The sequence below is a fragment of the Necator americanus genome, chromosome I (assembly GCF_031761385.1).
Source record: "Necator americanus strain Aroian chromosome I, whole genome shotgun sequence".
Taxonomy (NCBI): Eukaryota; Metazoa; Nematoda; class Chromadorea; order Rhabditida; family Ancylostomatidae; genus Necator; species Necator americanus.
Window position 1 is genome coordinate 2578017 of NC_087371.1, and position 26738 is coordinate 2604754.

At 37.5% G+C, this 26738-nt stretch overlaps 2 protein-coding genes across 5 annotated transcripts; both read left to right on the forward strand.

Moving 5' to 3' along the window:
* Positions 1 to 439: 439 nt before the first annotated feature.
* On the forward strand, positions 440 to 3465 carry RB195_004274 (uncharacterized protein; the record flags this gene model as incomplete). Of its 2 annotated transcripts, XM_064181664.1 has the most annotated exons (10): positions 482 to 572; positions 655 to 824; positions 895 to 1059; positions 1119 to 1238; positions 1308 to 1358; positions 2176 to 2272; positions 2327 to 2357; positions 2420 to 2434; positions 3261 to 3377; positions 3453 to 3465. In XM_064181664.1, the coding sequence occupies 10 exons, from the start codon at positions 482 to 484 to the stop codon at positions 3463 to 3465; spliced, it is 870 nt and encodes a 289-aa protein (XP_064033304.1). The 2 variants fall into 2 exon arrangements, with proteins under 2 accessions (XP_013303557.2, XP_064033304.1); XM_013448103.2 differs by lacking the exons at positions 3261 to 3377; positions 3453 to 3465 and having other exon boundaries at positions 440 to 572; positions 2327 to 2424.
* A 1553-nt stretch (positions 3466 to 5018) lies between these two features.
* Positions 5019 to 25079, forward strand: RB195_004275 (uncharacterized protein; the record flags this gene model as incomplete). Of its 3 annotated transcripts, XM_064181673.1 has the most annotated exons (21): positions 5019 to 5058; positions 9604 to 9796; positions 10032 to 10136; positions 10291 to 10352; positions 11380 to 11492; positions 11648 to 11741; positions 12375 to 12464; positions 12538 to 12675; positions 13692 to 13813; positions 14772 to 14926; positions 14986 to 15087; positions 16279 to 16449; positions 17282 to 17401; positions 17532 to 17641; positions 17785 to 17950; positions 20037 to 20107; positions 20413 to 20538; positions 23546 to 23632; positions 24563 to 24658; positions 24845 to 24932; positions 25022 to 25079. In XM_064181673.1, the coding sequence occupies 21 exons, from the start codon at positions 5019 to 5021 to the stop codon at positions 25077 to 25079; spliced, it is 2307 nt and encodes a 768-aa protein (XP_064033305.1). The 3 variants fall into 3 exon arrangements, with proteins under 3 accessions (XP_064033305.1, XP_064033306.1, XP_013303559.2); XM_064181672.1 differs by lacking the exons at positions 23546 to 23632; positions 24563 to 24658; positions 24845 to 24932; positions 25022 to 25079 and having other exon boundaries at positions 20413 to 20591; XM_013448105.2 differs by lacking the exons at positions 5019 to 5058; positions 9604 to 9796; positions 10032 to 10136; ... (12 more) ...; positions 20037 to 20107; positions 20413 to 20538 and adding an exon at positions 21221 to 21329.
* Positions 25080 to 26738: the final 1659 nt, after the last annotated feature.

Consider the following 26738-nt stretch of genomic DNA (forward strand, 5'->3'; position numbering starts at 1 on the left):
TAATGGGATTTTGGCTTTGTAATTGGCTTATCAAAGCGATATACAACAGCTCTGAGGTAGTCTTCGAACTGGAAAAGAGCTGTTTTTTTCTAGGGGAAGACCATTTTGCTTACTGGTCAGGTTTTCAGAGTTTCAATCCCGTTTAATAATCGTGCCTCTGCATTTTTCATTTTTTTTTTCAAGTTTTCTCTCTTTTAAACAGAATATCTTTTTCTATTTGGGCTTTTTCTTAGAGTATTACACAGATTCTGACTCATCCAGGTAGTACTTTTTATTTATTTATTTTTTGAAGTGAAGAGTTCATTAATCATGTAACGCTTAGTGCTAAGCGGTTCTCTTAATCCCTTCAGGGGTGAAAGGAACTGCTCGAACCAGATTCTGGATTTTACTTTTTTTCTTCAATTACAAAATAGTGGATCGTTGCAGATTTTATTTTTGAATGTCCCGATCAAATAGTTCAAGACCGTCACTCTATTCGATTATGCGAACAACTACCGACGCGATACAAGCAGCTGCTTCCATATTACGGTTTGTCGATGACTCTGCTGCACGCACTGTTCAACCTGGGCAAGGTTAGCGACATTACTTTCGTAAGCGAATAGTTATAGTTCGGTCATAAAATCCTAGCTTTGGTTACGATTTGTTCTTGTACAGGTATCAGAGGTGAGCACGGCGTGATCGCCAGTGGTCGAGTCATTCCTATGCTATCTGTGGATCTAGATGCAGCACACTCTTCTAACAGCTCTCATGTTGACAATAATACTAGCCCCAGCACTGCAGCACCAGTTTCGCCTCCTCGTACTTCACCGCGCCCACCAACCCCTGTAAGCAAGCCTTTTTTCTTAATTTAACATGAAATGGTGTATGACACCGTTTTCCAGTTTATCTTTTAAGGTTCGGCGTGTTCTACGACGCAAAATTGGTGTGTTGCATAGCCAGCGAGCAGCTAAACGCTCGGATATAGGACGAGATGATCGGACAGAAATTATTACTAGATTATTAAATGAAGAAATTGCTCTTCAAACAGAAGCACCTGTAGGATGTTATGCTTCTCCTAAGGTTAGTGACGCTAATTAGGATTTGACTCGAGAAATTGTTGTTCAGTTTCTATACTTCAGGGTGATGATCTGTTCTTATGGACGGCAGTACTAGAAGGTCCGCCTGGAACCGTGTATGAAGGCGGTACCTTTTTTTGCAATATACATGTCACTTTGAGCTATCCGAAGACACCACCAAAGGTTTGATGCACTATATTTCCTCCTTTCTTTTTTTAAATATTAATTTTTTTCTCAAGCTTCTTCTTCTAGGTCGAGTTTCTCACAAGGATATATCACTGCAATGTGAACGCGCAAGGAGATGTATGTCTTTTTTTGAATTCGCAGTTACCTACATAACGTAGAGGTGCTATTTATTAATGAGGACTTATTAGCATCAATTAGGTGGACATTTCACGATATCTATGAGAGTAACGATATCTATGACACAGTGTTCAACGTTATCTCACTTTCTGTATCATAATTTTTTTTAAACACTAAACGACTCTAAAATTTGACTGAGATCCATACCTTTGGAAGATGCATGGTGTGCTCCTTCCAACCATCATAACATATCCATTACCTCAATCTTACAAATTTATTACCTTAACTTTGTAAGACGATAATATGCGTTTTCTGTGCAGTTTTTGTCAGCGCGAGTCAGGCGTTACACCGTATTGATGAGTCATCTCTGTCGTAAACAGCTTCGAATGAGATTGAGGTAAATGCCAAAGGAACTGCTAGAACCGACGAATGAAACTGAGGAAAATGCTAGGGGATTCGTCAAAGTCGATGCATGCACAATTACCTGCGTGGCCGTTAAGAAAACGTCTTCACTGCTTCTTTTACTATGTCGTTTTTTTCGCCATGCTGTCTCAGAGGAGATAACCTGATGAAACCAAATTGTCTACGCTTACGCATGAAACTGAATGTACACGGTCGCTGGCGCGTCGTCAAAATCCTTCCATTCATCAGCGCAGATCAGGCCGCTCCTCGTTCTCATACGTTGCTCTCATCGTTGATGACGTTACTCAAAACCTGCAGAAGGTTACGGAATCAAACAAAAAAAAATCTTTGCAAAAAAAAAGTGTTTTGTGGGCACTTTGCAAGCCATATGATTCATTCACTCATGATAATACAGGTATGCATTGACATTCTAAATGACAAATGGAATCCATCGATGTCGATCAAAACAGTGCTGATGGCGTTAACCTCACTAATGTTTAGTTGTAATCCAGGTGAGCAGGCGTCATTCGATTTTTTTCCCCGTAAACGCAGATTCATGATTGCAGATGAACCGCTTGTCCCTTCCATTGCTAAACAGTATAGAGAGAATCGAGAAGAATTCGACAAAATGGCTCGTGTATGGACGCAACGTTACGCAGTTTAATCATGTTGCTGTAAGTTTTTTTTCTTCGCTCTTTGCCATAGTTTTGTCCTCTTTTTTTTCTCTCTCTCTTATCTGGCAGTACTTTTCTTCTATTCTCGGGCACTTTTGTACTTCATCGACCCGAGGAATACTTCATGAAAAGTGGTTAAATTTTTCTCAGAATTTGTAGGCGGAAGCTTTTGTTATTTCCCAGCGAATTTCCCTGTGCTTTACAATATATTAATGCATTGTCAATCGTTTGAAGCTATTGTTAAAGATTTGACAAATTCTGCCTAATTGAGACACTATTCGAATTTTTGTCCATCAAACACTCTTTTTATCTTCCTCTTTACTTGTACTCTGTGTTTTGGAACAGAAACCACCTGCGTGATTTCATTTTTGTTCCCATAACTCTTTTCGTAATGGATAACATTCTATTCTCGGGTGTTCCGACCCCTATTACCGACTACAGAGGAACGAATAAATCTGCGTTGCCGCAGCAGGCTGCCCATTGGTAAAAAGTCCACCGCAAATTGAACATTGGCGTTAGGAATTACAAATCTCTTTACTTCGTAAGAATATTGAATTATTGGTAAGGAAAGTGGTAATAAAGTTGAGAAATATTAGAAGGACTGCTTGTCAGAAGAACGACACGACTTTGCGGAACTCCTAATACAGAAACTGACTTTCAGAAATGTAGTTGTAACTGTAATTGCATGTACATCTAGTAATTATAATAATATTAGTAACAATAATAATAATAGTAGCTGAATGTAATACCCATATTCTTTCTTCAAAAGCTTAATCGCGTTAGGCAGTTGTATTTACTCATCTGATGCAAATTTCATCCTCTTCAGGACCTTGGCTAAATCTCCTCTGAGGAATGAATCAGTCAATGGAGAGACAATGAAATGTGATAATGTGATTTCGCATTGGGACTCAGTCGCATTGCATAGGCTACTACAGATTCTCAAGTATGTTTCCACGAATTCCACTCAACTCGATCTTGCTGGGCTGTAGGAATTTCGCAAAAATTTTTCCTCAGAAAGATTGAAACGCTGACTTTTGTCCATGAACCTGATTGTACTGGTATTCATTGATTGGCTCTTGAGTCAAGATTTGGCAAGGATAGGTCTTTTTGGGATTGTTCGTTCGATGATCCATTTTTTCTTGTATTCTCCGTTCCTGTGCGTTCCTCTTGTCTATATATGTATGTGATTAAAAACGGGTTGTGTTAAGTGCTACTGATTTTAAGGCACGATAAGCTTCACTGGTTGATATTATAAGTTATTGTGTATACTAGACAGTAGTACTAATAAATTAGCAATAAATTTATAAATTAGAGCCTGTACATATTAGGAAGAAGAAGTTTTAGTAGAAAATAAATAAATACACAAATTTATATTTATAGTGAGAGTGTTATTTTTATGAATAATATTTTGAAAAATATTCGATGTGAGAGGTTTTCTTCTGCAGGGATGTGCTGTTTTGGAACTTTATAAGTATAAGTATACCGAAAATATCAGAAATCAGAAATAACATTATCAATCAGAATATATATATATATATATATATATATATATCAGAAATCAAGAAATAGTATCAGAACTAATGCAGATTCAAGAACCTTCAATGATTTTACTTCGAAAAGCAAAGATTTACAAGTATAGCCTAACGGCTATCACTTATGATGGATTACCGTGTCCTCGATGAAGTAATAGAAACATCGGAATACTACGGTAATCCTAGAAAAAGTATATTATGTTCTCAGTGTTTTGTTCTGCGTAGCTTACAACTCTCCGCCCCTAAAAAAACTCGTGACACTTTTGAAATATGATGAATAGAGAAATAATGCATAATAAGAGTAAGAAATTTAAATTGCTACTAGGAATTTGTAGTTGGACATGGGACCTTCTAAGTGCTATTAAGTATCCATAGTTATATCCGGCGTTTTTTTTAAGCGTATTTTTTTAGCGTACATACTTCATGCACTTTTAGTGCTGAAAAGTTTCTCTGGACTATTCCGTCTTAGGCAGCGTTTACCCTCTTTCCATCGTATGTTCTTCATTTTCGTTTATTTCCTGAATGAATCCTGAAAAAACGAAAATAAGATCGTTTTTCTGCTGCACTTCAGCCCCTATAGCTTCAAATTCACTTTCGAGTTTTTTTTTTCTAATCGCTCTGCTATCCATGAAGTGCAAGTGTACTTGATTCACGTGACGTACCGTATCCGTAATGAAATCTGCTTGGTAACCATGAAACCTTTCTAAACTAATACTATAATTAAGTAGTATAGAGGGTATAATTTAAGTCCCCCACCCCGGGCAGGTTTATTGATGATTTGCGGGTCTTCTTTAACCGTGGTCGGATGCCGCCGGCTGTCTGTGTCGAGTTTCTCCTCACGAGGAAGCACCAGCCACCGTAGAAATGTGTGTGTGTGTGTGTGAGAGAGAGAGAGTGTATGGCTAAGGCAACGGTTAATTGCGGTCGTTGCCGACAAAAGTAGATGAGTGTAGGTAGAATATGTACCTACGCGATAGTTGACCTGACCTGTAGAGCAGCTCTTATTCAAACAAACTCCATTTACAGCTACAGCTACGTACGGCATTACGCTGATGCTGTTGCTTACGTTTCTGCTGCTCGTCTTATTTACAGGTGAGTGTCCGGATAAACTACCATAAGTTCATGTAGATTATTTCTCCTTTAAAGAGAGATGAATAGCTAATTTGAGTTCCTTTATTCAAGAGCACTGATAATTTGTCTCTAGGCTGCTCTGCTGCTAAATAAACGTAATAAAATAAAATAAAGTAAAATAATGAAAATAAAAATAACATAACAAGTACGTAAAATGACATAATAAATACATAGTTTATTTTACGTTGAAAAAACTTTTTGAATAGGTTGAAATTACTTTGTTAGTGAGCTAACACATCCACGAATTTCATGATTACATGGCTTCATGGTTTTCTTTCTTTTTTTTTACTGAGAAGAACTTTTTAATTTTTCTTTCTTTCTTTTTACTGAGAAAAACGAAGAACATAAATGAAAATGTTCATAGTCGAGCAAAATTTTTAAATTTTTTTCTGTAACAACGTTACATATTTCCCCTGGAAATGTTAAAAATAAGGATGCGATCTGCTCCGGGAAGCAGATCTTCTCGAACCTGATTTATGCTCAGGAAACTCAACATTCATTAAGATATTCCACATAGGAGTGCGAAGCTAAAATAAAGGAGGGGAAAAATAACAGAATAAATTAAAGAATAAAGGTAAGGGAAGGAATCGTTTGCCATCCTTGACCTTTCTAGTACCTATCCAATTTCTATGCACAGGATAAATATGAGAAGCATAAATATTTTTCGCATTTCAAAGGAAGGGTTCCTTCTACTTCTAAGAAATTGTTCAGACTTTCAGACGTTTTAATCAAAGAAATTTATCTAGCTCAAGGTGATTGAAGCTAATTTTCACGAAATTTCTTTTTAAATTTGGTGGTTAATCAGGAGATTTTCGATCAGGCTCTTGGGTAGTCTTCATAATATTATAACTATTATATTCGTTTGTCTTTTTTTATATGCCTTTTCTACCCATCTCCCGTTGCCAAAGAGAGTTCAATTTGAAAAAAAAAGTTTCGTAGCGAAGACTCTGACATGAATTTTAGCGGATTACGTTTTAGTTTAAGTACAATTCCTATGAATGTCCCTTGAAGGGATCGTTCAGTGAAATTTACTGCAGTTATTGGACTCCTTTCACTGGTTGGCAGAGATCAGGATCTAGTTTGCAAATATAAAAGCAAAAACCCTGTGACAACCTCTATAAATCAACATTGATTACGACCATCAAAGTGTTCAATTCAGCCGACAATGCATCTCTTTACAACCATTACGAATGGGTGAAGTGAAAACGTGAGAAGAAGTGAGTACGTGATGAGTCAGTGATTAGTCAACAAAACAATTTTTTACATTCGTAGGAGTGATAAAAATCCATTGAATTTGCATGCTTCCATTTTATAAATGGGTGTAAAGAGTTGCTTCGTCGGGTAAATTATCTTGATTCATCTGTTCTCTATATTTGTAGGGGTGTTTCATATTTACGCTGTGACATTTGCACTACCGTGCTCTAGAAAACTCAACATTGTAAATTTCCCTATCTTAAAAAGTGTTGTCTTGAAGATGGGTGCATTCAGGATGGCGCATCCTTAACGGAACGGATTGCGCAAGAGAAAAGTGTGGTTTCCCCACACATCGTAAATTCCTAAGAGCCTGTATCGTGACCAACGTAAGTAAAAATGTATAAAACAAAAAATATGAGTGCAAAAAATTAGAAAATATATAATATTCATTCAAAAAATATGTAAACGTGATTGAAAAAAAAATATAAAATCAAAAAATGTGTAAAACCTTGTGGATGTGGTTTTACACGGATAGAAGCCGTATGTAGTATGTAGACGTTTTAGAGGTGTATAAAAAGGTTTTCAGTCTGTATTGCTTCCGGTGATTTCCTTTTGCAGTGAAATTGCTCTGGATGTTAGGGAAAAAAGATAAGAGCTAGAGAAAAATTGTGGATTTTTTTCCCTGTTCTCTAGCTTTTCAAAAAATCCAGTAACGCTTGTTTTTTTTGGAGGCGATTTTTTCTTGGCGTTCATCTCTACGATATATTTTGTTAGGATTCGCGTACATTTTTAGGAGCAGTATCGGTGCATAGAAAAATCTAGAAAAAATGGAACCAATAATAAAAAATAAAAAATAGTGGAAAAAAATAAAAATGAAATAATCTAAAAAAAATCGGCACGCACTAAAAATAGCAGGCTTTTTTGGTAATTTGCTAACAACTTAACAAAGTTATAAGTCTTAAGTCTTGTAAGGAAGGAAAAAAATCGTGATATTTTACGGAAGAATCATTTAGTCAGTGATTCTTCCATAAAATACTTTTTGATTTTTTTTTTTGCGCTACTTTGCGAACCGCTTCTATGACCACTCGACACATTTTTTTTCCTGCTTCACTCACTTTTTCCTCGTCCTCAGCGACCATGGCGGACGTCCACGTAAACATATGCATTGACGCTTAGTCTTAGTCAATAAAATAAACAATCAGTAAAATAAAATTATTTGGGAGATTGTAACAATAAAATTAATTTTGTATACTCCCGTACCTCAAGCCGAATCTTTTAGAATGTCAGGATTTCTGTTTTTTTTATTAATAGCAAAAGTGACACGTATTCATCGAAAAATAACTGCAAAAGTGCGAAAAACGTGAAAAATCGTAGGTAAACCGATGATTTTGGACTTTTGAGAAATTTATACTTGCGATTTTTGCTCGCAACAGCTTTTCTTTGGAATAAGAGGGTAAATCCTCTCAGAGGAACATGCCTTAGTACTTATGCACATCATTAAACAATGAGTAAATCACATGTGCTTTAGCTAATGATGACCATTATTCCCAGCTGTCTGGCATGTGCATCGCTGATAGCGCAGCGATAAATTATTCCTATGAACCTCATCCTGGTGACCAGGTTGAACTAATTCGTGCCCTTAAAAGGTCAGGTGAAAATAGATAGGCGTAGAGGTGTGGAAACTCACCACATTCTTCCACGATTTTTCTTTTTTGAGATTTTTTTAAAGCCAAGTTCTTGAGAAAATATTTTTATTACGTTGACGATAGAGTGCTTTTTTGCGCATCTGCGCCTGGTCCATGTTTTTATTTTCCTGGTCTCTGCTGTGTGTAAAATTATTCGAAAATAAAAAAAAGCCCTATAAATACAACAAAAAAGAAAGAAAAAAATCAGGAAATCATTATGAAACGGCCACTGAATTGTCCGGGTCACCGGAGTCGCGGAATGGTGGAGAACTGCCTCAATTCTCTTCCTGTAATCACTAAAAATGTATTCCGCATGAATTCAAAAGATCCATAATCAATATGGTAATCAAAATAATGATCAATAATTAAAATAAAAAGTACGGAATACAAAAGAAGAGGAAAATTGCTTGAAAAGAATAAGGTGACCAATAATTCCAATTATTTTAGTATTTTTAGTTCCTGTTCAGAGCGAATTTCTAAGTTTAGGAATAACGTGTTTATTTTTACGTGTTGGGTTATAGGGTTCGATTTAAAAACACAAGGATTTCCATGCCTCTATTCTTAATCTTTTTTTTGTAGTCAACAACTTGTATTCCAGAGCTAAAAATATTTTTAAAAAAAGTACCTAAAGGTAAATTGAAGTAAAGCAAAATAAATTTAAATTTCAAGAACGCCCAGAAACGACACGAAAAACGTTATGGTTACGATAATAGAGGGAAGTGGGAATTTTTTAGAAGGCGTTTGTCAAATTTTGCAACTTGATGACATGTTTTTCTTCTGCAATTTTTCGTGGATCTTCGCTCAAATTCCCAAATGACTTCATGTTTGCATTTGAAGTGTATCAGAATGTATTGCAACGGAATGGGGAAGCACATAGAATTTGATGAAACTGCAGCGATTCCAAGCAAGATGTTCTATTTTGCGTTTAATCATTATTGATTGAAATCAGCGCGAATTTTTTCGGTTGCTAAAGATGAGAGGAGAAGTTGATGAGCAGTCGCTGTTTACGAATATCCTGTGGAATAGTCTGTTATTGTGCCGTAGCTTCACTTATGAGATTTTTTTACATTTTTTTTCTTCTAAATATAACATTTTCTCTAAGCTCGAACTGAGTAATAATTTGCCGGTCCCATGATGGAAAAATCTGAAAAATTGTCTGATGGAAAAAAATATATTTGATATGACTATTGGAATTGAACAATTCAGAAGATCATTCATGATCAGGAAATTAGGCCAACGATTGTTGAAAATAACTAGGTGACTTAATTATTAACTCATTTTAGTGAAATTGAAGTTGATCATATCATCGGAAATGAAGCGTCACTTTTATGTTTAACTCCATAATTATTTTATCATTTTTTCTATGGGCGAGAACTGGTTCCCGTCAAGTAATAGACATGTGAACTATGTGCATTTCATCGTATCGACAATGGCAACAAGAATTTTAAGCAACTACGCTAGAACTTAATTGGAACAGATCTGTTGTTGATCCAGAGAAGCAAAGACGGGGGTGGTTCCAATCAATACCCATTTCTGAAATAGCTACCTTTACACGGCGTCTAAGAGCCAACAAAGTTTCAAAAAGTCAGATAAAAAATTCGCATAAAAATTAGATTGAAGAATTTAGGTCCCACGCCTACATTGGCTGCCGAATGTGATCTCATCGAAGAAGCGATTTCTCTGCAATGTCTTTCCCCATTGGTGGAGTATGCGACTATTGATCGATACGTTCTGCATCCTCCTCTGAGTGACGTAGATAATTTGTGCAATCAGTACAAAGAATACAAAGTGTGCACCATAGGTATAGACCCGAATTGCAGGTAAGATTTACTTCATGGAATTCCTGGTGCTTTTATTTCGAAAATTTGGTTTTGGGCGGAGTTTGTCGTGCGTGCGGTTGCGGCGCGGAGAGGGTTGAACTTATCTGCGACGAGCTTTCTGCTTGGAAAAATTCCGCATTAAGAAACAAAGAACAACCGCAATTATGCAGAGACTTATCCGCCCCCGGTCACATTTGACTAAATGAACTTGGTGGGAGTGTATTAAAATTTCCAGGAAATCTCGGGCACCGAATATTGAACGAATGTACGAAGGAATGTGTGAGGAGAGTTTCCGTAGTGTTGTACGCGAAGAAGTCCAATGTTTATCGAATTTAGAGAGGTAGGTTTCCCGAATTTTGTTTTTCTCTCACGCTCTCTGAAGTCATTCAACTGTAACAGGTTCTGGATATCCTCCAGAAACTTACACAAGGAAGGATTTCATCCCAAAATTCACCAGAGAGATCTTAGAATTTTCCAATTTCCCATAATTTCAGAGATCAAAAGCTTAGAGAATGTTTTGTGAATCGAACAAATACGCTTCGAGATGAAGATCCAGGTATGGAATTTTTTTTTACCGTAACCTTAATGAAAAAATAGTACATGCAAGCAATCCCTGAAGAAAATAGACCTCAACTTTCTGGATTTTGAGAATCTCCAGATTCTAAGTGGCTGTTTTTTTCACACTTCTTTTATATCAAGTGGAAGACTTTGTATACATTTAAACTATTTGGTGCGAAATATCAAACAAAGTGTTTGGGATAAATAATAAATAAACAACTTTGCAACTATAAATCAATATAGTAATTGCAACGATACTATGAATATTAAATTAAATCAATATTAGAAATCAATACGACGTCGTAATGTGGCGAGATTCATTGGACGTCGTGCATTACAGTTTTAGTTTAATTCCACTGAATCCCTCCAAATATTTTTTCCACACACAATCCAACGCTTCTATTTTTTTTAAATCTTTTTACCATTGTTATTTTAGCTATCCCTGATAGTATTTTAGATACTGAGAAAATTCAACAAAAAGCACTGCGCACCGCAAAAGATTACAGAAAATGACGAAATGACCAAAAAAAATGAAAATCACGTTATTGTAAGGATTAGGGAAAATTTCCATTTAATTTTTATTTTGTAATTGGACCTTTAAAACCACATGATAGAAAAAAATAAATTTAAAGAAATTTGAGTCACTCAGGCTCCTAAGCACTGCTATTCAACCCAATCTGTAAACTAATATTCTCGATAATCGTGGTTAATATATTACTGACCATTATTTATTATAATATTTTATATTTTTATACGATAAATAGGGCAAAAAAAATGACTGTGGAATATTTTGAAGAAGAACTTCCCTAACTTTTCAATAACATGCTAATTTCAAAGTTTAATAAATAAATTTAAATCTTTATTGATTATTAGTGCTGACATGTGACGTTGAGATGTATGTTTACAAACACCGAATTTGAAACATTACCCCCTGTTTCTGAATAAACATTGGACCTATGTTTATGGATTAACAGTTAATTCCGCGATTTTTGGGGATCTTTCCTGATCGTGTTTGAAATTTTCAGCTGTTCCACCAAAAGCTGATGTATCGTACTCTTCTTACGAATGTCTCATCACACAAACGTACGTGGATTGTCTGCTGGAACGAAAGGATAAGTCATGCAAGGAAGCCATAAAGGTGAAATAGGTCAAAAAAACTTTGAAAATGATTTTTTTTTGCAGTTAAAATGGAGTAAAAATACAATGAAACGTGAAGAAATATCAATAGAAGTATAAAAAAAATATCACTACGTCCTAAAAAAAATCCTTGATCATATTTGTGGATTATTCCAGCTCGAAATGGCAATGCTATCAATGTTATCCTCCCGGAATGATAGCCAGTGTGTACTTCATACAACTTCAACGAAAAAACGTCCAGTACAAACAGGTACGGTACCGTTTATTTTTATACTCGTCGATACTTATGTTTGACGCCACGACCGCGACGCGTTTGCAGCAATTCACTCACGTTTTCCAAGCACATAGTTTTTCCGCTCTGTGCCAAATCGTGGCGAGTCCGCATCGCGATCATCGAACATGGACACAAGGATCTATCTCCTTGAATCCCAGTAAGAAAAAAAAATCTAGAAGACCAACGTCAGGAGCGCCGAATACACCAAAATAATTTGATATCATCGTCGGAAAGCAGTAGCTCGGTAGTAATTATAATTAATTAGGATATAATTAGTTAAACTACCGTCTCTGGATGATTTCTCGAAATGTTGAGGTTTTCCTGGAGGCAGGAGGGGGGTTACTAATACTCGTATGATCCTTTGCAAAATTCGACACCGTGATGTCCAGAGGACATCTTTTTTTTGCTTTTTTTTTGGATTTGAACCATTATTGCGGAAAAAAATGCTTAAAAATTGAACAGCGACGCGGAAAACGTCGTTTGACATCGACGCTGAAATTCTGAGTTAAAATTCGACATGGATCGTAGAGTTTTAATCCTGTCGAAATTTAATATTTGTCTTCCAAAAGGTCCTAGCCAGAATTTTTATGTACTTCCGAACTATTTCAGAGGTCCCACTAGAGGAATGTGACAAACGTGGAAACTGTAAATGTCGTTTGAATGGTTACGTTTACGATTCGGACACGAAAAAATGTATTGGTAGGTGATATTTGAACACGAAAAATTATCACATGCATTTGAAATGAATGAAATTCATTGTGGATATTCATAGATATCAACGAATGTGACACCTTGGAACCAGGCTGCTCTCAGAAATGCGTCAACCATCCGGGAACCTACGAATGTATTTGTGATCCAAGTTTCTTTCGACTTGACACGGATAACAAGACCTGTATACGTAATGACAAAGGTAGGTCACTGTCATTTTCTTTTAATTAATTTTTCTTGACAAAAAAATAGACCATAAAAAATATTTTAAAAAAATAATATACAATATAAAAATATAAGACGGATAAAATATATGAAAATACCAAAAATAAACAAAATAAATAACTAAAAACTTAAATAAAGAAATCTATAACAGCTATAATAATTTCTAATAATAATAACAATAATAATAATAATAATAATCTGAAGTAATAATAATAAATCTGTCTAATACCAAGTTGTACCAGAACGTTCTGACTGAAATTTGGAAAAAAAAATCGAATTAATTCGTGGAAATAATATGCCGTGTGATGTATTTGTATAAAATTTTTAAAAATTTGAATCCTTTTCATATTTGTTGTTTTTCTAATGCATTTTCGTTGTTCACAGTAGAATTTGCGGTCCTACAGACAGCAAAAGCTGAAAAAGATGACTAAGAACAAATACCGCGCCCATCACATTCTGGGATGTGATCCTAACGTTCTTTTCGTCTCTTGAAATAACATTTAGCAATTTATTTAGAAATTATTTGCAATTTTGGGGGGAATCCAAGTAAAAGCACTGTGCCGTGGAAGACTATAGGAGATCGAGGAAATGATAACAACAACAATAATAATAATAATAATCTGAAGTAATAATAATAAATCTGTCTAATACCAAGTTGTTCCAGAAATTCCTTACTGAAATTTGGAAAACGAATTACTCGTTATTTTGAGGGTTAGGGAATGCTCCCATTTAATTTTGGTTCCGTATTCGGGCCTGTGAAACTACGTCGGAAAAAGAAGTTTTTGAGTCGCTTTGGCCCGTAGGCACTGGTATTCAACCCGATCTGCAGACTAATATTGTCGATAATCGTGGCTAATATATTACTATTATGACCATTATTTGTCATAAGATTATATATTTTTATACGATATTTGACAAAAAATGACTGTGAATATTTTGGAAAAGGTCTCTCTGAACCGTTTAATAACACGCTAATATCCGCTAATTTTCTAGATCCAATGTGGCTCTTCTTCGCTCATGGACAATCGATCTGGAACATTTCACTGAGTGGAGGATCGTTCGAATTACAAAAAGCAGGACTGCAAAAGACCGCTGTACTTGATATTGACGTGGTTGTGAGTAAAATTTAATTATTTGTATCGGGTTACAAATAACTCAAGTCACACCTCTCCAGCGGATATTTATTTTCTGTAAGAAAAAAGAATTCGAGTAAAAGCACAGCGCCATCGAAAATGATAGAAAATAGATCACGTTATATTAGAGGCTGAGAAATCGTGCTATTTAATTTCAGTTTTATATTCGAATTTGTGAGATCTATTCAATCGCGTATGAATTTTGATAGATCAAAATCAATCACTTTTCTTCCCCATTCAGGTTCAGGACTCTTCCGATTTGATTTCGACTCTTTTTCGGACTTAGAGAGAGAGAGATTTATGCTTAGTGCTCGTCGCCTGATCCTCGTCCTCTGAGCTCGGATTGCTAACGAAACGACCCTTTCAACTAAGCTGCACCCTCTCACCTTCGCTCCCTTCCTCTACTCTTCAACCACCCAAAGTACTCGAAATAAGCGAGTTCCATTTTGTTCTTCCTCTTGGATGGAGTCAAAAAAAATGCAAATCCCTTTTTCGGAGCTCTTCACTGACCAAGGAAAGATCCTTATAGGTATAAATACAGGTACACAAATAAGGTAAATAAAAAATTAAATATAATACAAGGACGAAAAAAATAAAATACAAAATAAAGTGAAAAGTCAAATAATAAACACTTTAATATGTAATATTATTGCATTTTGTTGCTGTACTGCCTCAGCCTTTCTCACCCCTCCCCCTCCGCCCCCTCTGCTTCTTATGTTTTAAACGCGCTACAGTACAAATTCGTTAACTGGATTCTTGCTTCGCTTAGGGTTTTTTGAAATAAAATAAAATTTAAATTTAAGATAAAATTCATTATTTAATTTCAAATTTTAATCTTTTTACAATCTTGAACTTTGAAGTAAACGAAATTTAGAGTGTTTCATTTCAGCCTCTTATTAACGTAATAAGTCGATTAGAGATCTAACGTGTGTTGATTCAGGAACGCCGAATTTATTACGCGGATGTGGGAGCAAACTCCATAGAACGACTGAATTTAGATGGAACATTCCCGCATGTGCTGCAAAAATACGAAGTCGACGGTCTCGAAGGGATTGCGGTCGATTGGATTGGAAGAAATCTCTACAGTTTACGAAGGTATCCTGATCGAAAACGCTTCTCTTGTGGTGTCGAAACTAGCAAGAAAATATTTCTAGGACTGATATCCTGGTGCAAACATTAGAAGGACACCACCGACGAGCACTTTATAAGGGAGTGATGCGTCTACCGCGTGCTATTGCTGTACATCCGGCAAAAGGGTAAGGAATTACGTAAACCTACACACCTATTGCTCATATAGTCCCTAGTCTACAGTATCGCTGCTAACTTCTGCCCCAAAATCCGTCGCTAACCGTCAAAATCCTTCAAAGTAGGGAAATTAAACTTTAAAATTTTATTTTTTTCTGAAATTTGAACTTGAAATCTTGTACCAATCTTTTTTAAGTTTTATTTGGAGGTTTTGAATCTTATTTTAAAATTTTTGAATTACTATTCAAAAGAAAATAAGGTGGTGCCAATTTCAAATATCACATTAAAATGCAACATACTTGTAAACAACAAAGAAATAAACAATAAAACAATAACAATAATAACAATATAAATAAAAAATGCACCTTCATTATTTTTATCACTACTTTTATTGTTATATATTATATATTATATTGAGGCAGGAGTAGCCCCTTTGGTATGAGCTCGGCCGTGGCCTCGGCGGTCGATGGTTCAAAATCGACCTAGTACCAACTAAGCCTTTCATCTCTCTGGGGTTGATAGTGTTATTACAGTAACTTATTTCGATAAACATTATGATACATTTCCAGAATTTAAGAGTAGTGAGAAATGTTTGGCCTGAAAATATGCGAGGTTCCCCCGTAACCTTTGACATCTCGTTAATTATTTTGACATCACCGCAATCCTCCTCCCATTACCATATCCCGTGGATATCTCTCTGTGGAAGGAGGAGGTGTTCATAGGATTCGCGCTGATTTTCTACCTAAAATTGGACGAAATGCTTATTATAATCTTAATTGGGAGGTTATTTAGAGCATTTTGGTACCCCAGATGGTATGTGAGCTCAAAAATTCCATTGTTTCTAGAAATTGACGAAAATGCTGCCTTAAAAATTGCTTTAAAAAAGGCATGCATTTCCAGCTGTAGAAAAAAACAAGAAAAATTAAATTTCACCTTAAAAATATTTTAAGCGAACGAGTTTCACTTGACAACAGTTCAAATTGCAGGTTCCTATCTTGGGAAGTGCTTAGTTGTTTTTTTTTTTACTTTTTTCTTCAATTTTACAACTTTTCTCTACTATTAATTTTTTTCTTTTTCTTTCTTTGAGCAGCTGTAGGTCTTTGAGCAGCTGTAGATAGTTTTTTTCTTCTATTCTTCAAATGTAAGGAACCATCTTTCCAAACATTTTCAGGTTTTCCACGGTTGATTTGGATGAATTACAGGATGATGTTCGTTTCCGACTGGTCCTCGTACGCCTTCATCGCTGCCGCATCAATGGATGGCTCATCATTTATGAAAATTATCACCGATCGAATCACTTGGCCAAATGCTATCGCTGTAGACGTTTACAGTGATAAAGTCTATTGGGCTGATGCGTATAATGATGTCATTGAGTAAGTATTTTTTTAGGAAAAAAATGTAGTCGAGAAAAATCCGCACAAAATGTAGGGTCCCATCAGTGATAAAGTTAGGCGATGTGGGACCCAATTAATCCCAGTTACAATGACTTAAATAGTGCTTTCTTAATGAATTTCTGATCTACTCTGATATAGCTTGAAAAAGTTCATGAAAAGTCAATATTCCACCCGTTACTGTAGCAGAAATGAAGGAAATGCAGAAATGATGAAATTTTTTGAATCTGATGTTACTGCTTTGTTTTTTAATACACCTTACATATTAGTGTAAAGCAGTAAATGTTAATGTAAAATATTGAGTAAAGTGTATTAGTATTAAAATAGAACGTTATTTATAACTCAACCTAATATTTAAGTACGAAAGAACCCGCTGAGATCCTTGCGAACGAGTTTCCATTTGTATTTCTTTTTTAGTTTCCAATCAACTGTTTGCTGCCATTCAGAGAAATGTATGAATAATAAAACGGAAGTTATATGTGACTGAACAGAATATTTTTTGACCTACCCCCTAATGCAGCTGCCTTGAAAAAGTCTATAAAAAGTCGCCATCCCACTTATTACATTGAAACAAACGGAAAATTTCCAAATATCTGACATCACTGCTTTATTTCTGATACATCTCACATATTACTGTAAACCACTAAGTTTTATTGATAACTAAAATTTAGTGGTTTATAATAATACTTAGATAATAACAGATAATTTAAAGTAAGTATTAAACGATAACTCTTAGTGCGATCGTAAAATTCACGAGACTTAGGTCTGTCGGATCGACCCATCAACATTCCAGGATAATGCTTTGAGCTTTCAGAGTGGCAAATCTTGACGGATCAGGTCGTCGTGCGATCATTTCGGATTCGGGGACAGTTCCACACGTTTTCGCGCTAGCCGTAGCCGACGATTTGCTTTATTGGAGTGATTGGACCTATAGGTTCGTATAGTACTTTACAACCACTGTTTCTCAGCATTAACAGACTAAATATAATTTATTTTTAAAAAATAACAACGATAAAAAATAATAAAATAATTTACATTAAAATCAAAAAATATAATTTATTCAGGGGTCTCCTGCGTGCGAACAAATTAAATGGTGAAAATGTGACGGTGGTCGCCCAAACCGCTTTGCTACCGTATGGCCTGAAGGTGTTTCATACATCTCTACAACCCCGATGTGAGAAAGCTCTTTCTCCTTTCGTTTTTTTTTTATTTTTTGTTCTTTTTTTTGGACTTCTAATTTTGATTATTTTCTATTTTTCCGATTACGGATATTCCGAATCAGTGAATTTTTCCATCATTCCGGAATTTCTTCTTCAGTCCCTACACTTTGTGACACATTGGGTTGTGAACAATTGTGTCTTCTTGGACCTGAACGGACCGCTAAATGCTCCTGTGGTGACGGATACGAATTGCATGGCAACGGGAAGAATTGCACCAGCAATTGTGACGAAAAGCACTTTGAATGTGGTGGAACTGAAGCGAAGTACGTTCAAATTATTGCTACAAAAGTTTTACTACGACATCCCAGAAAAAAATAAAGGCGTCAGAAGAAAAAACAGAGACCAATAAAATATCCTCAAAAAATTTTCAGAGACATATAAATGGTGGGCGAAAATTTATTACAATATCAACAAGAATATCTGGAAACTGCGAGAAAAAATTGTGGATTACGACGTCGCTAAAACAAATCAAAATATTTCATCCCATGGTTCCATAGCATTTAAAATTGATTGTGAAGTCAAACACTTCGAAGAAAAAAGAAAAGGAAAAAAGAAATTATCTACATAAGTACATATTCAGAGAGAAATCAGCTGCATAAATCTTCACACTATTGCGAGTCTTTCATTTGTCGAAGGTGTCGGGATACAGTCGCAAACAACTGATATACAAAAAAGCACATTTGCGGCCTAGTTTTACGACATTTATAGAACCCAGTGGACAAAAAGTCACGCGTGGGCTGTTCTCGAGAATAAATTTACGATTTATTGACATATTAAACATACATCAGGTGTTGTCGGAGGCAGTCCGCCAACGAGATATAGTCTCGCCTCCTCGGCCATGCCACCCGGCTAGGACGAGCCTCCCTCTTTTATAATCGGGTGAAAACGACATAAATCACGAGTGTAGTTGCGGTTGCGAACGTGCGCGCTCGAAACGGCGCGGTGGAGACAGCAATTGGAACCGAGTTGGGAACGTTGCAAACTGCAGCGATGGGTGGTGCCAGCAAAGGTTCCAGTACGTTACTAATCGCTACGCTCCACTGAAGCACCTCGAGAGAAGACGCGTACGCAATTGCGTACTTGCTTCATGTCGTTTTGACCCTAGTATACATTATATAACGTATGGTTGGGTCAAAACGACATGAAGCACGGACAGTTGCGGAAGCGATTGCGCTCGAAGCGCCGCGGTTGAGCGTAGTGATTGGGATCGTGTAAGGTCCCTCGTTATCATCCATCTCTGCAGTCCGCCATGGTCCCACCTCGATTCCAACCGCTGTCTCTACCGCGCCGCTTCGATGTTACGCTTACGCAACTGTCCATGTTTTGACCCGACTATGTATATCAATAAATATTTATAATAACTCTCTGAACTCCCGCCACACAACAAGTGTAGGATGAGCTCCCTATAACTTGACAAACTCTAATCTGAAGACGTGTGACCGTTCACATCTACGCATCTGGATGGTCCACGCTGAATTTGTTCAATCCGATGAGCGCGACGAATTTATCGCAACGCAACGTGCCTCGACCGGAAAGTGTGCATCTAAGGTCTACGCGAATCTGTCGAATGTTCGCAATGCCCCACAGCGCAAACTCAACAGCACCGCTAAGACGAGAAGTGAATACTTAGTTGTCAGGACTTTGTCAGGACATAACGTTCATAAAATTTTTTTTGAGTAAATTACTGTGACGGTGAACAGACGATGGAATATGAAACCTAAAAAATCTATCCAAACGAATAACGTAACGAGTATCAGTAAGGTGAGACATTATAAGGTGCGAGTGATCGATAGGAAGCGAGCAGAACTGTGACTCTCATTGCCAGAGTCACAGTTAGCGGTCTTGTTCGCTTCCTATCGATGACTCGCATACGGAGAGATATATTGGAGCTTAATAGATCGGATGTATGTGACCAGGGATCGTAAAATATAGTAATAAAAAGTTCCATCAGTTAAAGTTGGGAAATACATCAATGTAGGGTTGAAAACGAGTATGCCACCTCTCTGCGGTGTCAAACATCCGAAAGAATGTCCGCTTCTGGGGACTACTGAGGTTTATTGATTTCGATTGCGGACGTCGAGTAGATCACCGTTATTGATCCGAAATAGGTACGATGCCCGGGTTTCCTCCAAATTGGATCGGGCGATCGATCCGGGACACACACTCTTTCTGTGCCGCTGCTCCTCCTGTTCCCATCTCCTTGCTCCAATAAAAGATACATCAGATTCATCCGATTGTACACACTTGGGGATCATTATTTCCGGAATTCACCCAGTTCTGCTTCAACACAACCGTTCCCTAGACGTTTTCTTTATCTATTTTCTTTTTCCTCTACTTCTTATTTTTCAGATGTATCTCGAAGTTCTACACCTGTGATGGGGTCCCACATTGCAGCAACCAAGCGGACGAGATGAATTGCCGTGAGTTGTTGTGGCACTTCAACGATACCGGTCATTGTAAACATTCAGTGGATGGTGAAGGATGCACTCACGACCCATACAATCCAAATTTTACCAGCATGTCATTGTTTTTGTTCATATTCCATCTAACATTTCCTTCCTTAACATGTACTGCTTCGGAATTTCTTCACTATTTCCTCGCTAACATTTCCTCGATTAATGCACGATTCGAGTAACGACCTTAACATTGTGCCGCTCAAAATAATTGGAACGCATCGATGCGTATACTATAGGTCCTGGACATCCATGGTCTTCGTTCTTTTTAGCTCCGCGCATTTGTCTACCAGGACAATTCCAATGTCACGATAACAAGAAATGTGTGGCACCTGGTGGTTTATGCGATGGAGTCGAGGATTGTTGGGATGCGTCCGACGAGAAGTTCTGTCCATCGGGTTTTCGTTCGAATTCTTCTCATCTGAATTTAAATGCTTTAGTTGAGAAATAATCAAGTTTTTTTTTTAAATTTATATTCTTAGTAATTGTTGTTAGTCTCCCTCATCTTCATTTTTCATCTACTAATGATTAAAACATGTCATCACATTGGAGAGCAGGAAGTACACCGCATATTCTTTACATACCGTAGTTTCTTTATTTATTCTTGTTTAAAAAATATTTGTAGGTTTGATCTCATATTATTTCTATACTTGTGTTGAGCATAAATATTTTGTAAAATGTTCGATTTCGCTAAAGAAGCCTATTCTTCGTCAGATATCGCATTTTGAGGATTCGCGTTTGTATCATGTGACTATCTGCGAATGTTGAACCACAGCTAAAGAATGGGTTCATAAGGTTACAATTTCTTACTCTTCGGCAGACAGAGTCCGTGGTCGCAGAGCGATTTCATGGAACTGTAGTCTGTATGATTCAATTATCACCTGGAAATCGAGAAATCGCATGGATCAACAGGTGGATATCTAGTAGAGTCAAAATCACACGCCGCCAGGGACAATTGCGTAAGCGGCTGCGCTCGAAGCGGTGCGGCGAAGCGTAGCGGTTAGGATAGAGTAGGGATCCTCGCTCGCTACCACTACCCATCTCTGCAGTTCGCGATTCGTCTCACCTCGATTCCAACCGATGTCTCTACCGCGCCGCTTCGAGGTTACGCTTACGCTTACGCAACTGCACCGTGCTTCATGTCGTTTTGACCCGACTATAGAAAGCGAGAAATCACGTGAATCAACAGGTGGTTATAAAATGAATTACCTCAACGGAGATGATTTCAGAGTTAAGATCACAGTTTCTATAATACGGTACTCATATTGCTGTGCACAAGATCCTTAAGGTATTTTGAAACCACAAAAATCCTGAAATCTAGCTCAAGGAGGAATTTCAAACCATACATAAATTCTTCACTCTTCGATGCTGTTTTCGTAAAGTTAACAAACCTATTATCTAGATAGCTGTCAGCAGTGGCACTGCTATAGTCGAGTCAAAAGGACCTGGAGCTCGGTGCAGTTGCGTAGGCGGCTGCGCTCGAGCGCGGACTGTTCGGCGAACGCTTTGGATCGAGACGGGACCATCGCTAACGTCATTCGGACTGTAGCGATGAGTGGAGCCATCGAGGGTGCTATAGTAGGGTTAAAGGCATCACACCACTAATCTGAAGTGGTGCGGATTTCCGGTGGAGTATTCGTATACGGGATCATAGATTATTGAGAGAAGGGTGATTCCGTTCATTTCTTCTTAATTCTCGTAGAAAACGGCCCGGAAGATACGGCTTCGAGCGTTCCGGCGCACCATTTTCCACAAGGGGTTCGATTGGAGCGCGCCAGAATGCTCGAAGCCATATCTTCCGGGCCGTTTTCTACGACAATTAGGAAGAAATGCATAATCTACGATGCCGTATACGAATACTCCACCTGGAATTTGTATCACTCCAGATTCGTGGGGTGATGCCTCCAAAACGATATGAAGCACGGTACGGTTGCGTAAGTGGCTTGTCGCTTAGTTCGTAGTTTCCATCCTGGATGTGTTCATGCTGTTCCGATTCTACTGATCACTTCGTCCTTCATGACGCGTTATGAACGTTCGTAGAACGTACAATACGATAAATTCTTTATCATATGGGAGCGTTAGAATTGCATTCCGGTCCCTCACAGTAATGGTTGTACATGGAGATGAGATGTACGCATATCTCAGAAGAAAAACCGTTTGTCATCCGGCGAAGCCGCTATACCAGAAACTTTTGGTCTCGCTATGACCTCATTGCTTTCATTGTTAAAACGTTTCGAATTTGAATAACTCTCCACATTTTCCGTCCACACTTTTTTCTATCCATTTCCACTTTTTTTTCTGTTTTCGTTCCTTTATTCTTTTAACTTGCAGTCCCCGAGCTACCTCTCTCTGTTTTTTTTGTTCGGACAAGCGAAATGTGTTTCGAACTAATACGTTGACGACAACCATATCCTTATATAAGATTACGATACGATTACGTTTACGATAAGAGGGACAAGCTGAAACACTTTGACGAAAACTAGGTTTAGATTATTTCTCTCCACCAGTTATCGTGGTCGCTACTTACAGTCAGCAACCAACTTGTTTTCTTTTTTTTTCTGCTCTTGTTTTTTTGCTGTCCCAAGAGTTTCGTGCTCTTTCACTGCGAGTCCTGTTGTTTGCATGGATGTCGGCGATAAGAAAAAGAGTAACGATGGCGTTGATAACGTCTGTAGGTATTTCTTGTTATTGAATCGATTTGTTTGTTCCTTACAAGCCTCTCAAAACCGGAAAACAACCGTACTTTTCACATGGAACACCCTGAAATAGGAAATTCTTGAAGGGTGAAAGTTGTTACCTGAACATTTCTTCGGATACCCTTGGATCACCGACGAATCTCGCTCTAATTGTAGAAGCACTGTGGTGTGCTGATCTAAGTGACGAGTCTACTCCTTTTCTATAGTTCGTAATACGTTATAAAACGCCTTAAGGTGATCACCAGAGTAGTATCGATCGGTATCGGTACAGTCTTGTCAAAACGAGTTGACTTGTGGTGCAATTGCGTAAGCGGTTACGGACGACGTGGTGCGGTGGGGAACTCGGCCAACTCTATCGCTCAATCAGGGCTACTCAAGGTTCCGCCGCGAGCGTAAGCGCTTACGCAGTTCCATCATAAGTCAGGCGTTGGTTTGACCCGCCTACACGATGCTTCGTTGGATTTATGGCATTTATTTTTGTTCGCTTGGAAAGAGGTACCTTGATGCCAAGTAGTCCGAGTTACCGCAGTCCGCGGGAAAGAGAGATAGTGCGCTCGATAGCAGCAGCGCGCGACGACGCAACCACGTTTCTCGCTGATCCATCGCGAGAACCGGGCCTCACCTCTTTGCTTCGAAATATTTGATCGTCTTTCTTTTCTGGATTGTTTACTTTAGTAATTTAAACAGTTATATAAACAAGCTATTCCAGAAGAATCAATTATGCTGCCCGAACAAGTAAATCCGTGGTATGCCGGTCTGTTGGTTGTTGGAGGAGTTGTTGGTTATTTGAAAGCGGGTTAGTTCATATTTTTCATTTCAAATCAACTCCCGTTTAAATCGATCTGTTTTGCCTCCTTTTGCTTGTTTTCTGACCTTCTGATTATGTGTACACAGCCTTAATATATCTAGATGGGATTTTAATACATCTAGATATATCTACGGGAAGATCTCGTTATATTTTTGTTCCCTTGAAGCTGTAAATGGACGAATGTGTCCACGATCTTCATATTTTTTTTCTAGATAGGTGTTACCATAGTAACTGCATAAGAGTAATTCAGGATGGTCGCATAAAAAGTTTCTTTTCAGCGTTTGAATTCACTACTGATTTTAATTGAAGAAGAAAGCTTTTAGATAGAACAAATGTAAGCTCAAATATTGAAAATTGAATAAGATCAAAGAAGTGGTAGCTACTTTTAATACCTTAACTCATAAAAATGCAACGGAAAGACTGGAAACGTGTGATCAACCTTCCTGTAAAGCTGAAGTGTTTGATTTGGTGATTTTCCCGCTAGTAGCTGGGATTTGATACGATACAAGTGCCCAGAACTCTCTTTCCTGCTATGATTTGGAAAACAAATACATCAGGAGCACCAAATTCGTCAGCTTATCAGTTTTTTTGACAGAACAACTATTTGTATCCGCACGAGTGATTGGACGAAATCGCGTAAAGTAGATTTTGTCATTTATATCGGTGTAGAAAGTTGTTTGATTCTGATGCCCCTGATCCATCTAATTTTCGGATTTGCTGAACTGTTGGAAAGAACCCAGGATCGAAAAATACCCTGAACACTGCTTTACTGTCGACACTGCCGTTTTTAGGCATGTGCCCATCTTTCAAGTGCCCATCTTTCAAAAGTGGCACTTGAAAGAAACTTCTTGCTAGTCTTATTCTTCCACGTTTTTCGAAAAGTTTTTTTATTGTATTTTTTCTGGCTTTTTTTTTCAGGCTCGGTTCCCTCTTTGATCGCCGGTGCAGGAAGTGGCGCCATAGTGGCTGCTTTTACGTTTATGGACCTTCCATATAAAACTCTTGCTGTCGCAGGTGAGTGACAATGCCGGTCCAAAGGGCATTGAGGAAATTTTCTGTGCTTTTCTTAGTGTTATGTAGCATTCCATGTAACACTATGAAAGAAATCCTCCTGTTCGCTTAGTTTCAATGTCAACCAACTTTTTTTCTACTTTTTATAGTTTTGTTCTCTAAATACTAACTATGGAAAGGTTTTTAAAGGTGTCTCTGGAGTACTGTCATATATTATGGGAATGAGATTTGCGAACTCACACAAAATCATGCCGGCTGGACTAATCGCTTTTGCAAGGTCAGTCCTCTCATTCTGCGCTAGATAATTATGAATTTTTTCCACTTGTTTTTATATTTATGTGTGTATTTCTGTATTTTTTTTTTTAGCGTTGGTGCCCTGCTTGTTCAACTAAACCACATGCGTAAGACAGGAAGTCTTCACTAATCATGTTTCTCTTATTTTGACTTTGTTATCATTTGTAGCAATTTTTTTAAAAGTGATTCCCGGTATGCTTCTTTTATTAAGTATTAGAGAGCCCTACCTCGTTGTAAAATAAAACAGAAAATAGTGAGCTTTTCACTTCGAATGACGGTTGCATACTTAGGCGGTGGATCTATTTTTGTAATCAAACAAACAGACAATCTAGATTTCAATGCATGTTTATGTTTACGAGTTTACGCTAAGTTATTTTCTAGAATCCTTCTCCTTCCATCTCATTTTTCATATTTGATCGCTTAAAAATGTGGAGGACTTATTTCCAATCATCGAGGGCATCGTGACTCAATTGTGTACTGTAATGAACTATTTGATTTTCTGATTTTTCAACCGTAATGAACTGTTTGATCTTCTGATTTTCGTTTTTGCCATTAAATATAGTTTCTATAACCTCAAAATTATTACGCAATATTACTATGGACTACTGGCCACTGTGCCTCATTGTCATTTTCCAAATTCGCAGTTTGAAAGGTTTTCGCTGAGGGTGCATGTCTTATTGCTATAGACAACGGCGAACGATGAAGAGTTGGGACAACAACACAGCGTAACGTTCCAATAATCAAACTGTTTTATACCAGTGTACAGTGTCTGAATGTATCGTAGAGAAAATCCTTTAAACTTGCATTGCACGAGAGTTTCATTACGCTCAAGGAGATGCAGTGTTTTCAATGTGTAGGGGCAGAGTTCCGTGCTAAAAAAGAGCTCTGTCAAGTTAGGTTTGAATTTGTTTACGAAGGTTATAGACGGTGATACGGGTGGAGTAAAACTGTCTGAACTTTCTCGTTAAATATCCTCAGCTAGATTCGGTAACTTCCTCATTACGTTGAGAAAGTGCACACTGTGTCAACTTTCAGGTCGTTCTGACTACTCGACGGACTCGCTTTTTTTTTATTCTTGACAAAGCAGCGGTAAAATTTACTTCCGGATGTGTGGCGATGAAAGTGTGAGTTATTTGTGCGTGCGAGAACGAATCTCAGGTAGGTAAACGGTAAACATTGGATGAACGATTCTCGTAAGCATCAATGCTAATTGAACAATTTTTTTTTTTTGCGGCAAAGCCAATCTAAAATTCGCTTTCCACTTTAAAATGTCAAAGTTTGCGAGATGCTGTCAAATGCAGTCGCCTTATTCACTCAGGAGTTTTTGTATACAAAGCGCATTCAACTAAATGCATTGACACGTGTACTTTATCGAAAGCTTCTTGAATATTTAAAGTCACTTCAATAAAATATGTAAATCAATCCTTACATAATTCTTATTTATGAGCTGGTTTTTGAATATAAGATAAGCTACGCTTTGAATATGAAAGAAATACAATCCGAGAATGCCGACTTTACACAAATGTCATGAGTACCATCCCCGAAGACGAACCAATAAAACAAACGAGAGTTTAATCAAGGGGAAATTTCTTAGCGTTCATTGATTACAGCAATGGGTGCCTCAAAGACATCACTCCACGAATCTGAGGTGATACGGATTTCAGGTGGTGTATTCGTATACGGGATGGGAGACTACGGAGAAGGAGGTGATTCCGTCCATTTCTTCCTAATTGCCGTGAAAAACGGCCCGGAAGATATGGCATCAGGCGTTCTGGAGCACTATTTTCAA